A 17096-nucleotide genomic window follows, 5' to 3' on the forward strand; every position below is an offset into this window, starting at 1 on the left:
CATGGGATTTTTTTTTTTTGGTACCTGTTATGAGGTATCTCTAGGACCTTGTAACAGTGCCTGGCATGTTTTAAATATGTGATAAATTCTTGCTAATGAATGAATCTTGAGTGTGTAAGGCCCCACGTGGGCAATGTCACAACCACCACTGCAGTGAATCTCACCCTCCCCCAAGCATGCACACACACACACACACAGGGAAATGCTGCTCACGTCATTACCTATTTAACAGGTAAGGTAATGCAGGCACAGAGAAGTTAAGTACCGTAACTAGTAAGAGCTGGAGACAGGATTCGAACCCAGGCCTCTGACTCCAGGGCTATGTGCTTTCCTCTCCCCAAGCATGGCACAAGTCTTGTCTCCAGTGGAGGCTCTGGGTAAGATCGGATGGGGAGGGACTCTGTTGCATTGATCTGTCTTCCCCCACCGCCACCCCTGGTAGGACTCGGGAAGGTGGGGGTAGGACTTGGTGGTTAACAGAGCCCTACAACGGGACCCAGAACAAAGTAGGTGTTCAATAAGCACATGGCTAGATGGATGGACAGATATGGGTGGATGGATGCATGGGTAGATGGATGGGTAGCTGGATGACAGGTGGATATGTGGATGGATGGATAAATGGAAGCTGGACGGATGAACAGATGGATGACTGTGCGGACGGACGAGGGGTGAGTGGGTTGGCAGGTGAGTGTCTGTACACATAAGACACACAGAAGGATGAACAGGAGGGTGCACGAGTGAATGGTCGGAACTCAAACCTGAGAAGAGAAAGGACGCCGACCCGCCGTCCCCGCCGCCCCAAGAAGCACAGCACAGGGGCCTCGGCCTCTCTCGTTTAATGGCAGCACAGCCTGCAGTGCGGTTCTGGTAGCAGGGGGCCTGTGGGCCCTGCCCAGAGGCCAGGGCAGGCCGGCGCTGGGGGGCGGGGGCCACAAAGCTGGAGCCAAGGGGCTGACACTCCTGCTTGGCCCTGAGGACAGCAGGACGCTCAGGCCTTTCCTGCCACAGGTAGCCAGAAACTTTGGTTTTTTGTAGGGTTTCCAGTTTCCATCCTCCAGGAGGAGAAATCCCAGGAGCGGACGGGCTGGGGTGGGGATGGGAGGAGTGACACTGACCTGGAGCCAAAGCTCCAGAGTCACGGGCAGGAACAGTGCTGGGATGTAGGCACTGGGGCCTCTCCTGCTGGCCCCACTGGGGGCCCAGAACCAGGTCCCGGGACCCAAGGACAGTAGTGAAAAGAGCAGGAGAAAGACGCAGAGGGAGATGGGGATTGCATCACCCAGGCAGGGGCAACAGTCCCGCGCCCCTTGGGGTTCCATTCCCCACCCCGGAGGCCGCCCAGACAAGAGTGAAGCCGGCCCTGGCCCAGGTCCCCATCCGGGCACAGCAGGGCGACGATGCCCCCTCCCCTGCAGAAGAGGCAGGCGGGAGGGCAGGGTGGCAGCCAGTCGGGTGGTCCCCGCTGGGGTCAGTGGGGGCAGAAGGCAGCATAGCAGAGACAGAGCCTCAGTCCCAAGAGACCTCGATGGGCGAGAACTTCCAGAGGTCAGGCTGGCCCATGTGCAGCATGCCGCTGAAGGGCGAGGTGCTCCACTGGAACGGAGGCAGCTGGTCCCACGTGGGGCCGCTGACCGCCAGGAGGCGCAGGGCCTTGGCCAGGGCCGCGCTGGTCACCTGCGGGTGTGGCGAGGGCAGGTGGGTAGGTCATCCCAACCCAGGCAGCCCTGCGGCTCCCCCCAACTCTGACCACCCCACCCACAGCCGCCCGAGCCTGGCACCTTCACGTCGATGCCCCCGTGGGAGCGCTGGTGCAGAGCCTGGAAGGGGTAGGAGCCATTGGCAGGGTTGAGGTCAGAGCGGGCCGAGATGGCGTTCTCCCCGTTGGGCTTGGGGGTGCAAGCTTTGCACAGTGACAGGGGGTCGTGCAAGAAGTCGTTGTACCTGGACGTGGAAGGAGAGGAAACACCAGTTGTGCTGGGAGAGGAGATCGGACTCCAGGCGGCAGCCCCCTAACCCGGCTGCCTGCGTTCAATGTGCCATCTGGGCTTCCGTCACCCACCCGCCTTGGCTGGTCACTCCACACTCATCACTCAGCCCTCGGCTCTGCCATCCCTTCCTCCAGGTAACCCTCTGGGCCCCACTCCAGGCCAGGCTAGAGGCCCCGCTTTGCCCCTTCACGTCATTTCCGGGAGTTCAGACAGTGCTTGTCACACGTCAACATCACTGTGAGTACGGGATGGACCTCTGCATCCCCTGAGGGAGAGCGTGCTCCCTGAGGACCACGGGGGCACATTCTGTGCCCGTGGCTGTCCAAGGTCCTGCTGACGCCTCAGTCCTGCTGTCACAGATGCATCACCCTCTGCTGCCCCTGTGGCTTGTCGGGAGGCGGAAATGAGTTACTATAAAGCTCTGCCACACGATTCTGGGCTCCCGGTCGCCCCCTTGCACCTCATAAGCCGCATCATGGAGTCCAGGTCGTGCACCAGCGAGTGGTTCCGTCGGAAGATCTGGGCCCGAGGGCTCCCGTCGTAGGAGAACCAGGCCCCATAGCGGGCCACCAGGGCCGGCAGCCCGCTGGCATTGAACACGGACTCAAAGGACCTGCCAGGGACAAGGATGGTCACTCACAACCCCTGCTGACTTTACCCAGCCATGGCCTGGGAGGCAGAGAGGGCAGTCGTGCCAGGACACGAACACCAACAACCCTGACGGTCAGGGTAACAATAATCATGTCTTTTGTTTGTGCTGCTCGGAGGTTTCGTGGGGTGGCCAAGTAAAAGGTCTGGGCTCCAGGACATGTGTGCTTCAAATTTTGACCTCACTACTGACCAGCTATGGAACCTTGGGAACTTTAGTTACTTTCTCAAGGCCTCAGTTTCATCATCTGTGAAATGGGTATAGGAGCCATGGTTACCACATGTGGTAGTTGTACAGATCAAAGGAAATAATCTAGGAAAAGCACCGTGAGGGGTAAGGGGTGCTGGTTGTGCAGCCGGTTAAAGCAGCTCCAGCTGGGGGGCCCACAGCAGGGGTTGGCACCTGCGGCAGGCCGCTCCCCACCACCCTGTGGCGGGTGCAGACTGGGAGGCCCTACAGATGCCCACCTCACAACTATACCCCAAAACTGTCAGGGCTTTCCTGGGGAAGAGGGGTGTGAGGTGGGTTTCTTCCTTTTTTTTGAAAGAATTTTACTTTTTCTTTTCTTTTTTTCCCCACCGCTGGCTACACCACATGGCTTGCAGGATCTTAGTTCCCCAACCGGGGGACTGAACCCACACCCCCCACAGTAGAAGCATGGAGTCTTAACCCACTGAATCGCCAGGGAAGTCCTAGGGTGGGTTGCTTGGTGGAACAAAAGAATCACCAGGGAAGGACCCCTCCTCTGCATGGAGAGCTGAGAAAAGGGAGGGGAATACAGGAAGCAGGACATACGGGATGTTGTAGCTGGCCCAGTAGGTCTTCTGGTAGAGCTCCGAGGTCCTGTCAGCCACCACCACCATGCCCCTGCAACCAGGAAGAGAGACAGGGTGCAAGTGGTGAGAGAGAGGGCTCCCGCAGGCACTGCCGTGCTCAAGGACACCCGAAAGCTCCCCACTGCCCGCGGGTAGATTATGTCCCAAATCTTGAGCCCAATCTGCGGCTGCCTTCTCCTCCAGGCTCACCTTCCTGAGGTCTCCCCTCCCACACACAGTTTCAGCGGCCTCCAGGCCTCCGCCAAGGTGGCTCCCTCTGCTGGGGTGCCCTGCCCCTTTCTGGGTACTCACGGGATCTGCTCCAGGACAGTGAGCACCCTTCTCCCAGGGCTGGGCCCGCCGGGGACGAATGCCTTGTAGTCCACGATCATCCACTGGTTGTTGTACCTGCCAGACCCCAGGAGGGAGAGCTGAACAGACCCGGGGCTGCTGCCCCAGCCACCTGCTGCGGGCCACACACAGCCAGGAATCACGCAGCCAGGGTGCTCTGGGCGTGTCCGGCCATTCAACCATCACCTGGACACTGTGGCTCGCCCAGCTGTTCTCACGCTCTCCTCTCATCATGCTGCTTACCTTCTCCAGAGGAGTCTGTGGCTCCCTAGTACTTATTGGAACAAAGGTTGATTCTTCTGCCCAACATCCTAAGACCCTGTCCAATCCAGTTCTGGTGTCTCTGGCTCACAGGGTCCCCATCCACCCATGTCCACCTCCTCGGACGGCCCTCCCCACTATCCCCAGAGCTCTCAAGTTCCACGTTTCCTCCTGGCCTTTCTCTGGGAGCCTTCCCCAGGTGGAGGAGCCTGGGAGAGAGAGGTAAACCCTTTCCTTCCCCATGCCTCCATTTCCTCACATATGAAACAAGAGGACTCTGCAAAGAGGGTGGGGTGTGTGGCCCTGGTGCCATGTCAGGTGCCCCCGGGGTCCTGAGTTCTAGTAGGGAGGTGGGGTGGGGGAGCCACGGTGCCCACTCACGTGCCACTGTTGAACCTCTTGAAGATGTCGGCCCAGGAGTCCCCGTCCAAGGCCAGGCGATTGGCCACAACGTTGCGCATCCACTCCAGCACGCAGCCCTTGGGCTGCACGTACTTCCACAGGGCCGGGTTCCTGTTGCCGATGGTGGTCTCCAGGGTCACCTGTGGGAGAGACCGGGGCCCCTGCACTGAAGGGTCACCTGACTCACCGCTGGGGCATGCCGCCACTTAGCGGCAGCGCTGTTGCACCATTCGTGGCTCCGAACTGTTGGCTAGTCTTTTTCTTTAAAAAAAAAAGCCGGCCTCAGAAGCAGTATTTAGGGAGTCTACAGACGTGGGTGCGGAATCAGAACACCTTTATTTGCACTACCATCAAACTGAAACGCAGCATCTTCCACTGCTAACGTGGGTGACACGCCAATGTTATTAGCAGTACTTGAGACGGTCACCAACAGATGTCATGGATGTTTTCCCACCATGCAACAGGACTGTACACAACTCAGATCGTTTATGCTCCTTGTGCCTTCCAAATTACGGCAGGTGGCCCACCTGCAACCAGTTTCTTATTTAACATGCTAATAAAGCAGCACCTACCGGCAGACCCCAGAGACACTGCAGGCTCTGTCTCAGACCACCATAAGGAAGCGAATATCGAAAGGAAGCAAGTCACATGAATTTTTATTTCCCAGCTCATAAAGAAGTTGTTTCCACCCTACCATGTGTGTGTGTGTGTGTGTGTGTGTGTGTGTGTGTGTGTGTGTGTGTCTGCGTGTGTGTGTGTGTGTGTGTATGTGTGCACGCTCAGTTGCTCAGTCAAATCCAACTCTTTGTGACCCCATGGACTGCAGCCTGCCAGGCTCCTCTGTCCAGGTAAGGATACTGGAGTGGGTTACCATGCCCTTCTCCAGAGGATCTTCCTGACCCAGGGATTGAGCTCGTGTCTCCTGCATTGGCAAGTGGATTCTTTACCACTGAGCCACCTGGGAAGCCTTTCCACTATACTATAATCTATATAATTTACTCTAAGTGTGCAATCTACTATAAATCTACTATAAATGTGCAATAGTATTATGTCTTAAAAAACAATGTGCATACCCTAATTTAAAAATTGAAACAAAAAAAATACCAAACTGATTACAACGGTCACATTGAAGATCACTGATCATAGATCACTGCAATGAAAATAATAATAGTGAAAAAAATAAAAATGTTGCAAGGATTACCAAAATGTGACACAGAGGTACAAACTGAACAAATGCTATCTAATCTATACTATCTGATCTATAGTCTAGTATAAATGTGCAACAGTATTATCTTAAAAAACAATGTACATATCTTAATTTTAAAATAGAAAAGATAAAAACAATACAAAACAAAAAAAAATGATTACAATAGTCGTATTAAAGATCACTGATCACAGATCACTGTAACGAATACAATAATAATGAAAAAATGAAAAATATTGCGAGAACTACCAAAATGTGACACAGAGATACAAAATGAACGAATGCTGGTGGGAAAATGGTGTTGATAGACTTGCAGGGTTGTTAAAAACCTTCAATTTGTAAAAATCACAGTATCTGCAGAGTGCAATAAAACAAGGTACGCCTGTATATTAAAAGCTTACTTAAATACTATTTCAATAAACGCCTGACAATGTAATTGGTCTCCTTTATAACCCTGTATATTGGTTTATGCATTTAAAACTATTATTCTAAGAAGGGGTTCAACAGCTCCCCAGATGGCCAAAGGAGCCCGTGGCACAGAAACAGTTAAGAACCCCAATAGAAGGTAAATTTCCCATTTGGACACTTTCCAGGTAACAGAATCAAACCAGGATCAATCCTGCAAGGATCCACCGTCCTTCCCCAGGCTTCACTTCTGCTTTCCCAACCCCAGACCGCAGGAAGGGGGCCCCCTCACCCACTGCCTGGCCCCTCTCAGGCTTGTTCCCACATCTAAGGGGACTAAATGCCCTGCTCCTCTCATAGACTAATAGAAACAAAAAAGGGCTTCCATCCCCCTCCCCAGGAACTGGTGCCTGCTGCATCTAGTCTGTTTTTTAAGGGATGTTTTTTCCTCCTCTGCAGTGTTGCCCTGGTGACCACAGGGCTTGCTGAAATCCACCAGGGGTGCCAGGAACAGATTTCTGAGAGTCTGGCACCCAGCCAGGAAAACGGATAAAAACAACACACTGGAATAAACAACACTTATGCAGAGAACCCAGCCAGGTTTAGAGGGGGCTTTGTGAAAAACAAGAGGAAAAGCAGAACAAGAAAGAGCAGAGTCACAGTGGAGAGAGAAATGGTTTTTCCTAAATATGTAAACACAAAACAAGGTCACTGGGGCAGAGGATATTTTTAAAGGGCCCAGACCAACAATTTCCCAAGAGCTGGGTGACAATGCAGAGGTCCCCGTCAACCGCAGAGTCTGGGGCCTGGATCTCCATTTTCTGAGAGCACCCCCTGGTGGAGGATGGACTCATCCCGGGGTTGGGGGTGGGGGCTGTCCACCTGCTGCACACGAGCTGCCAGGTGAGAAGCTGCCCAGGGGAGGAGAAAGGTAACACAGAAGATGACTCACCAGCCCACTGCCAAGGATGTAGAAGTCATCACAGGAGAAAATGGTACCAGGGTAGGATGAGAAGATCACCTTGTTGCCAGGAGCCCGGGCAGATTCTGCTGCAAGGGCGAGAGTGAGCCCGAGAGGGGGTGGTGTGGGGGCTGGTCAGACAAGACCATATGGGGACCCCCGCACCGCCACATAACAAGACTCGGGGGCATCAGAGGAAGCCCCCTACTCCATTCTTTCTGAGAGTTAGCAAACCAGGCCATTGGTATAAAAGCTTGTAGCAAAATGGATACATATTTTTTTAATTATTATACCTTTTTTGGCTTTCCTTTTTTATTGCAAAAATCTACTGCAAAAAAAGATAATTCAGAGAGCAAATACCCAGAAGTCTCAGAGTACACACTCTGTGTTTTTTTTTTGGGGGGGGTGGTTACCCCCTGCTTCACCAAGGACAAATAAAAATTGTGCTTAAGGTTGCACTCGGTGATGTTGGGATAGATGTAGACACCGTGAAAGGATGGCCACCATCACCTAATTTACACGTGCATCACTTCACTACCCTTGTTGTGTGTGTGGTGAAAACACTTAAGGTCTGCTGTCTTCGCAGGTTTCAAGTATACAATACTGTGTTGTTAACCACAGTCACCACGGTGTGCTTCAGGGGAAGGAAACTTTAAAAATCTTACCTGTCTTCTAACCGGGAGCTGGTCCTCTCTGATCAACGTCTCCCTACTGTGGTATGTAAATAAGACCTAGTTCCCCCACCAGGGATCGAACCCGGGCCCCCTGCACTGGGAGCACAGAGTCTTAGCCATTGGACCCCCAGGACAGGCTCAAGTCTATTAATTTTTAGGAGGTCCATAGATGCACACATATAAATGCATCCCCCCAAATCTAGATGGATCCAAACCATAATGGCATCAGCGCTGTCCTCTTAGGAGAGGTCTGGAATATGGGAGGAGGGCATCAAGGGAGATGTATTTCTCCATCTCTAGTGCTGGAATTTGTGGCAGTGAGATCGCACTGACACATTACTAGTATTAAAAAATGTTTAAACAAATGGAACGATGAGGTACATTTTATTTAAAAGTCCAGGAAAACAAAGTAACTAAATCTTCACAGAAATGATCCCCTGTGGGCTGCGGAGTGTTCCAATGACTTCTACTGTGTGTGTATTGCTTTGCCGTGTTTTCCAGTTTTCTATAACATGCGTGTATGACTTATGTAGGTTGCTGTTTTTTTTAAGATTGCTTTTTGATGTAGATCATTTCTCAAGTCTACACTGAATTTGTTACAATACTACTTCTGCTGTTTATGTTCTGGTTTTGTGGCCTCCAGGCATGTGGGATCTCAGCTGCCCGACCAGGGATCAAACCCTCATCCCCTGCATTGGAAGGTGAAGTCTAACCACTGGACCACCAGGGAAGTCCCTATTTCCCCACTTCTTGAACCTGAACTGGTCACTTGACTTGCTTTGTGCACCAGAATACTGTGCCAGTTTCAGTGCGCCCTCAAGAGGCCTTCCACACTTTCCCGCCCAGATGTCACTGGAACAAGCCTGAGCTAGCCTGTGGGAGGACGAATGCCCATGTAGCCCAGCCGTCACGTCATCCCAGCTGACAGCAACCCCCAGACATGCAGATGAGGCCATCCTAGGTCAGCCAGCCCACCCCAGCTGAATACAGAAGCCCTGGTGAGCCTGGCCAAGGTCAGGAGGCTTGGTTCAGAATAACAAAACCACGCAGTTGACCCACAGACACCCACAGACATTGTGAGTAAAAAAAAATGGCTATTTTAAGCCTTTGTTTTAAATTTGGGGTGATTTGTTATGCAGCAGTATCTTGCTGATGATACACTTTGTGAGATAAAAATTAAAAGGAAATAAACAAGTTAACAATAACATGAACTCTTAGCGTAGCCTTACAGTGACCCCAGTGTATATAGGGCCAAGACCCACACCTCCTGGCCCTGTGCACACTGTGTACCGACAGACATGCCCACACACAGAGATCCACCCACGTCTACCCACCTTGGGGCCCTTCTCTGAACTGGAACCAGTACTTCTTCATGACGCGCAGCATGTACTGGTAGGAGTGCCAGGTGTTGTGGGCGACCAGGAGGTCACTCTGGCCAGGCAGCAGTTTGATGAGGGCAGAACAGGAGCCAGAGCCCATAGCATGGTTGGTCTTGCTCTTATTCAGGGCCACCTCTAAGTCTTCAAGGTCCCCAGAGATCTGCAACAGGCTGTGGAGGGCCAGGGTGCTGGAGGGCTACCACACCTGCATTGTGTACCCATTTCACAGAGGAGGAAGCTGAGGCACTGGGAGATCTGGCAACCGGTCCGAGGCCACGTAGCCAGGAAGTGGCAGGACTGGTACTGGAACCCAGGCCAGTCTGACTGCAAGGTGCATAGCCCTCTCCCCTGTCCTATGCACTCTGGGGGTGGCACTTACAGGAACCCCAAGGGTTTGACGGTGAACTTCCCAGTTGGAAAGGCCACACTGCCTTCATAGCTGTCCTCCAGGCCCTTCAGCTGCAGGAGGGTCAGCCGCACCTGGTGGGGGGAAAGGGGCGGGGGCAGAGGGAGGGTGAGGCCTCTCCCCCAGGCTCACACCTTCTCCTGCAATGGTTAACCACAGCCACCCCTCCAAGCTAAGCACCCTCCTGCCATCACCTAACTGCATGTCTCCATTCTGTGCCAACCCCAAATCACCCCCCATAAGGGCCCAGCTCAAAGCCACCTCCTCCAGGAAGCCTCCCAGCCTGCCCTGGCCCACTGTGGACTGCTCCCTGTTCTGAGTTTCGTTACTGGCTATGCTGCTGGCTCAGGGCACTGGTCTCATGTGGCTGACTTCTCCCCAGTCACTGCCATTGTCCTGTAACCACGGAGTACATCACTGGGTCCCCCATGGGGCCTTGGCCTGGGCTGGACATACACCAGGCACTTAGCAAGCATCTGTAAGACAGATGGACAAAAGGACAGATGGATGGACGGGCAGGACTGATAGACGGATGGTGGCTGCTGAGGTAAACAAGAGGACGGAGAGAAAGGCAATCATCTAGATGGACAGGAGAGTGGAGAGAAGGACAGACGCTCAGGCAGGTGCTGAAGTAGATGGACAGAACAGGATGGATTCATTCCCTCAGCTGTCAACACGCAGCACACCTTCACTTATAAAGCCCCGACGACACGCCAGCCCCTGGGCTAGGTACTAGGGCCCGCACAGCAGACAAAACCGATGTGGTCCTTGCCTGTCCTCATGGGGCCCGAGTCTTGTTGGAGACAGGCACTGAATGCCTTGTAAGAGTGCTACCAGGAAGTGCAGAGAGGGCAGGCGGCCGTGAGGAGTGGTGGGGGGCGCCAGACAGAGGAGGAGGAAGAAGAGTGTTCCAGGCAGAAGGAACAGCACTTTCTAAAGCCCCAAGGCAAGAGGTAGACCATCGTGTTCATGGAACTGGGAGGAGGCCAGAGGCCGGAGCACAGATCAAGGACGACAGGCGATGAGGCTGGGGAGGGAGAGGGTGCCGGGGGCTTCTGAGGCCACATTATGGGGTGCGGTATCACCCTGGAACAACAGGGCAGCCCCTGGTGAGATTTATGAAGAGTCGAGACAGAGCAGAGGGGATGGACCAACAGATGGACAGACAGATGTGTGCCGAGGCTTTGATCAGAAAGATGAGGAATGAAGCAGGGAAGGTGGTCAGTCAGCAAGATGGCTAGACAGGTAGAAGGGAGGGCAGATGGACAGACAGGCAGATGATGAACCGTGACAGGTAACCAAACAGGATATAGCAACAAGGTGGGTGGACAGAAGATCTTGACGACCAGGCTAAGATGGGCAGGTAGGTAACAGATGGATGAATAAGAAGAGAGTGAAAGATGGACAAGCTTGTAGAGGGTGGACAAATGAGCTGGGTGGGCAAAACCAGATGCATGGATGGGTAAATGGATGGACAGATGGAAGGATGGGTGAGTGGAGAGGTGGGTGGGTGGGTGGGTGGAGAGGTGGGTGGGTGGGTGGAGAGATGGATGTGTAGGAGGCAGAAAGGGAAGGGTGGACATAGAGGGAGGGAAGATTGGAGAGATGTGAGAATGGACGGGGAGACAGATGGGCAGGCAGATGGGTGGGTGGGTGGGTGGGTGGGTGATGGCGGGAGGAAGACAGGGCTGGCTGACAGGAGTGGGAGACAGGTTGGCCAGTGGAACAGGGGCAGCTGCAGTGGCAGCAGGTCCCTGAAGCTGACCCAACCTGCCGCCCCAGCCCTCTGAGCATGGGGGCTGCGCCCACCTGGTGCCAGTAAGCAGAGCCATTGTTCAGCTCCATCTCCTTCTGCATCCACTCCAGGTTGGCCTCTAGGAAGTTCTTGAGCCTCTCGCAGTAACCGACTTCATACTCGAAGGGGCCGCAGTAATTCACCACCGTGTTCATCCAGTACATGTAGATGAGCTGGGGGCAGCGGGGCGGGGGTGGGTGGGGTGAGGTGGGCGAGGGCAGGGGTGGGGCAGCAGGGCTGCTCTCTTCCCTGAGGACCCCCTGGCCCCAACTCGGGCTCAGAGCCCCCACTCCCATCCAGGTCTCCAGAGAGTCCAGAAGCCCTGGTGGGGACACCCTTGCACCTTTGCCCATGCCGGCTTCTGTCCCCCAGGGCCCTTCTCACCCAGCCAGCTCTTACTCCCTCCCAACAGGGCCCAATGCCCCTGGCCGCCTCCCTCTTCTGAAAGCCTTCAGCATTCACCATCTGTCCTAGATGACCTCTTTTGCTACTGAGGACCCCCGCCCTCACCGCAATCTATACATGTGGTTAGTCAGTCAATGACCAATTTTGTTGAGCACCTACTATGTCCTGCCTCACTGAGGACACAACCGTGAACTTGGCAAGAGAATCTCGTGCCAGTTCCCTGCCCTCCACTGCCACATGAACTAGCCTGGGCTGGGCTGGAGGACCAAAGCCCACATGACCCCAGTGGCCTCCACCACCCCAGCTGATCCAGAGCCTCCCTTGGGGGCTGGTGTGCAAGCTCAGGGAGATAACGTAGGCAAAGAGCCTAGCATGTTTGTCTGGGGTTCCTCACATGAGAACCACTTTGGGCCTTGCCTCCGTGTTCCTGGCTCAGGCTATGAGGACCATGAGAGGAGGAATCGTGCCTCATTTACCACTGGGCACCCCAAACCACGAGGGCCTAACCCAGTGTCTGACCTCTCCCCAGACACCAGACATCGAGGTCCCAGGAGGGCACCTCAACTGCAACTGGGGGTCAGAAAGAGGAGAGGGAGTTTACAGAAGGCTGTCGGGCCATACCCCGTCTCCTGTGACATGCTCTGACCCCTCACCACTATGCGTCTCAGACCCAGCACGCTGCGTGTTCATTTTCACGGCTCTGTCATCCTGCACTGTGTTTGGTACCGAAAGCCGGTTGCCCGGGGGCTACCTGCGGGTGGCATTTGAGTGTTCCCGCCTCGGAGGCTGCTCTGAACCCCGCACGCGCATCCTCGGGTCACCTCTAGGGTACACGCCTGAGGAGGGGGCCACTGGGTCCTAAGGGACATGAGCAGGACATGAGCATTCAACGCTACAAGCCAACGCCGACTTATTGTCCAGCAGGGGGGTCACATCCCCACACACCCCGTGGGAGCATGGCTGGCACACCACAGCCTCACCCATTCCCAATGCCTTCTGAAAGGTGTGACTACCACTTTTAAACAGCCCCAAGGCAGTTAAAGTAACACAAAAGCTTGTTTACAGTTTCATCAAATGTAGTAAAGCCAGTTTAACCCAAGGAAGGGAGTGGAAATAACTCGTTCCACTCACTGATGAATGGATAAATAAAACTGTCCATCCCTAAGATGCGATATTATTCAGCCATAAAAAGGAATAAAGTTCTAACACACACTAAAACATGGAGGACTTGAAAACAAGTGAAAGAAGCCAGTCACACAAGGCCACATACTGTATGATTTCTCTCATAGGAATTGTCCAGAATAAGCCAATCCGTACAGACAGAAAGCAGATTAGCGGTTGCCAGGGGCTGGGTGAAAGGGTGGAAAGGAAAGTGACTGCTACGGGTATGGGGTTTCTTCCTGGGGTGATGAAAATGTTCTGGAATTAGATAGTGGTGGTGGTCGTGTAACCTGATGAATATAGTAAAAACCACTGGAGTGTACACATTTCAACATGGTGAATTTTATGGCATGTGAATTCTATCTCAATAAAAATTGAGGAAGGAATGAAACGGAATGGGAATGGCAGCCGCCCCGTGTACTTGGTGCGTGTCTCTGGGCCAGGGGAGGCAGGGGAATGGTGTTGAGAAGGGGATTTCAATTAATATTAGTAACATTCCAGGGCAGAGAAGGCAATGGCACCCCACTCCAGTACTCTTGCCTGGAAAATCCCATGGATGGAGGAGCCTGGTAGGCTGCAGTCCATAGGATCATGAAGAGTCGGACACGACTGAGTGACTTCACTTTCACTTTTCACTTTCATGCACTGGAGAACGAAACGGCAACCCACTCCAGTGTTCTTCCCTGGAGAATCCCAGGGACAGGGGAGCCCGGTGGGCTGCCATCTATGGGGTCGCACAGAGTCAGACACAACTGAAGCGACTTAGCAGCAGCAGCAGCAGCAGCAACATTCTAGGGTTTAGTTTGGGCGTTTATTTTATTATTAAGCTTTGTAACTTGGAAACGCGTTGTGTTTTCACATGTGTCAAGGAGTACCCAGGGTAAATGTTTAACAAAAACAGGTGAGCCTTTTCTTCCCAACTGGATGGAAGGTTGGGAGTTGGGGAGAGCCCCCTACACACATCTCAGACCCCTCCGAAGCTCTCTAGGGAACACGCTTGCTGGGTGGGGGGAGTCCCAGGTTCCCCGACCGACCAGGCCCTTACCTCCTCGGACACAGCTGCCTCCACCACGCCCGCGGCGTAGGCCTGCAGGCTGTCATTGAAGCGGCCGTTCGTGTGCAGCTCCAGAAAGGCCCACCTGCAGAGGTAGGAGAGGGGGACACCTGGTCAGTGAGGGGGTGAGCGTGAAAGGGGCGCTCAGCTCGGCTTGCGGCTGTCTGCAGATTTAAACCACAGATAACAACTCAATGGCGAACTGCCATTCACATGGACGTCTGTCGGTCTGCCTCCATGCACGTCTCAGGCTGAGTCCCTAAAAACAGAACTGCTGGGTCAAAGGATACATGGACTTTTATTTTTAACAGATGATGACAAACAGAGCTGTACTAACCCTTGCTTCCCGCCCCGCCCCCATAATACCAGCTGCTCCCTAGTGAGGGTTTCCTCTGCGCCAGGCACTGTTCTAGTCATTTCCATATCTTTTTTTTTAATTTTTAAAATTCATTTATTTATTTATTTTTGGCATCGCTGGGTCTCGTTGCTGTGGTGGGCTTTCTCTAGTTGCAGCGTGTGGACATCTCATTTGGTGAAATTCTCTCTATACATATTAGCCCACTGGCTTGTCACTGATATGGAAAATGCCTGTATTTTAATAGGTTTTTTCTTTTTTTTTCTTTTTTTGAAATGGAGTGGTTTTCAGCTTTGTCCTATCTTTCCTTTATGGTTCTGGATTTCATCCTTGCTCCAAGGACAGAGAAATATTCACCCAGGTGACTTCTGTAACTAAGGAAAACACTTGTGAAGGTAATTTAAGAAAATGAGGGTGACAGAAGACACTGGTGAAACCCTGAAGTTGCATGACAGGAGAGCCAGGCTGAGCCAGGGCTGTCCCATGGAGAGTTGGCTACAAAGCCACCAAAAAGCTCCAGGACAAGAACAGCTCTGCCCTAGAGAAGATACAGCAGAGATAATGACTATCGAACACTCACACCCCAAAGTTTTGCCAATCAAGCTTCTGGGAGCACCTATGGGAGCTGGACACAAAGGGCATACGAGAATGAATGCAACTGCTGTGACGAGAAAAGGATCCCCTGAGGAGGTACACTCCTGCTGCTACTGAGTAAAATCTAGGAAGGCTTCTCAGAAGAGGTGATAGTTGCTCTGGGTTTTGAAGTTTAAGTAGGGGCTTGCAGGAAGAAGGGGGTCAGAGGGAGGAGAGGGAAAGTAAAAGAAAGAAGGGCAAGCTCTGGAAGTTCCAAAGCAAATAAATTGAGCCGCAAGATCAAATGGAGCTGTGGGGACGTATGATGGGGCTCCGACACAGTGGATAACAACTCCCAGTGCTAAGCACATCACATGTTTACTTCTCACTCTAAATTCTTCCAACATGTACAGCTGTGGGACCCGAGGCTCAGAGAGGTGAAGCCACTTGCCCAAAGTCACACAGCAAGTAAGTGAAGGAGCTGAGACTAGCAGCGCAGAGCATATGCTCTGAGCCTCTAACTTAACTGAGTTTTATGGGCAACTGTTTAGTCCTTAAAGGTGAAGGGGTTAGTTCTTACCAAAGGAATATGAGAGCCATGAACTTCCAGGTCATGGCTCACATAGAATCACAGATAAGGACAGGAAAACACAAGAGCCTAGAAGAAAGGTCTTAAATTTCAAGGAGAGCAGAAAACAAAGAGAGCCTGGGCTTGTGGCTCCCTCAGGGTGACTTTGAATCCCCAGGTCTGTCTGTTACTGACTGTATACCTTTGGGCAAATTGCCCTCTCTGGGCCTCGGTTTTCTCACCTGTAAAATGGGCAAAGTGACTCCCACTTCAGAGGGTTGTCATGGCAGGTGCCAGAAGAGAACTCCAGTAGATTTGGTGGTGGGAAGAAATTTCAAACAGAGCCCAGTATGTAGATTTACTTATGAGCACTCCCGCCCCCCCCACAAAATCACAGGGAATCAAAAAAGAATGCATACAAATTACCTAAAACCAAAAAAGCTGTTCAGATGCTAAGTCTTGGTGATAACTGAAAGATCAGTGGCCTTCCTCCAGAGAGCCCCTCCTTAAAAGCTCTCTGGCGGGGGGAGCAGGCTCAGTTAAGGCCATGGTGCCGAGTCCGCGGACTCAGGCAGTGGCTGAGAACTCACCCTGTGACTCGGACTCTCACAGCCCTTATGGAGGCGTAGGAGGGTCCTTGTTCACAGCAACCTTTTTTTTTTCTGGCTGTACTGCTTGGCTTGCAGGATCTTAGTTCCCCAATCAGGGATAGAACCCGTGCCCTCTGCAGTAGAAGCTCAGAGTCTTAACCACTGGACCACTAGGGAAATCCCTGGCATTTCTGAGTAGAGCTGGAGAAACCTGGACCTTCTCGAAACATCTGGTGTTACGGGACTAACACAATAACCTACCGATAGATGCAGTGGGCGTAGGGAACCTCGTGACAGGCTGCTGTGTGTAAGGAGGTGTCAGACACTAGGTTTTTTTTTTTTCCTCCAAAAAAAAAAAAAAACAGGATTAGAAAAGGACAAATGGTAGATTCAGGATTACCTCATGCTCGAAAGCATTACACACACAGAGAGACACCAGTACACACAGATGTTACACACACAGAGACACACACCAGTACACACACGTTACAAACACACAGAGACACACACCAGCACACACACGTTACACACAGACACACACCAGCACACACACGTTACACAGAGACACACCAGTACACACATGTTACACACACACAGAGAGAGACACACCAGTATACACACGTTACACACAGACACACACCAGTACACACACGTTACACACACAGAGACACACACCAGTACACACACACACAGAGACACCAGTACACACACATTACAAACACAGAGAGACACACACCAGCACACACACATTACACACAGAGAGACACACACCAGCACACACACATTACACAGAGACACACCAGTACACACATGTTACACACACACACAGAGACACACCAGTATACACACACACAGAGAGACACACACACCAGTACACACACATGTTACACACATAGAGAGACACACCAGTACACACACATTACACACACACACACAGACACCAGTACACACACATTACAAACACAGAGACACACACCAGTACACACACGTTACAGACAGACACACACACCAGCACACACACGTTACACAGAGACACACCAGTACACACGTTACACACACACACACAGAGACACACCAGTATACACACGTTACACACACAG

General features: G+C 52.5%; 1 protein-coding gene across 1 annotated transcript in view; it reads right to left on the reverse strand.

Moving 5' to 3' along the window:
• Window positions 1-211: 211 nt before the first annotated feature.
• The window catches only part of PLBD2 (phospholipase B domain containing 2), a 23205-nt gene continuing 6320 nt past the window's right edge, over window positions 212-17096 (reverse strand). Inside the window, exons 2-12 of the mRNA XM_040251647.1 lie at window positions 13902-13995; window positions 11305-11463; window positions 9469-9569; window positions 9045-9259; window positions 7028-7125; window positions 4446-4606; window positions 3765-3860; window positions 3433-3504; window positions 2449-2601; window positions 1779-1941; window positions 212-1674 (exon numbers count right to left, since the gene is read on the reverse strand). Coding sequence (XP_040107581.1) covers window positions 1507-1674; window positions 1779-1941; window positions 2449-2601; window positions 3433-3504; window positions 3765-3860; window positions 4446-4606; window positions 7028-7125; window positions 9045-9259; window positions 9469-9569; window positions 11305-11463; window positions 13902-13995 — 1480 coding nt within the window. The 3' untranslated portion in view covers window positions 212-1506. The remainder of the gene's footprint in view (window positions 1675-1778; window positions 1942-2448; window positions 2602-3432; window positions 3505-3764; window positions 3861-4445; window positions 4607-7027; window positions 7126-9044; window positions 9260-9468; window positions 9570-11304; window positions 11464-13901; window positions 13996-17096) is intronic.

This window comes from Oryx dammah, unplaced genomic scaffold (assembly GCF_014754425.2).
Source record: "Oryx dammah isolate SB20612 unplaced genomic scaffold, SCBI_Odam_1.1 HiC_scaffold_12, whole genome shotgun sequence".
Taxonomy (NCBI): domain Eukaryota; kingdom Metazoa; phylum Chordata; class Mammalia; order Artiodactyla; family Bovidae; genus Oryx; species Oryx dammah.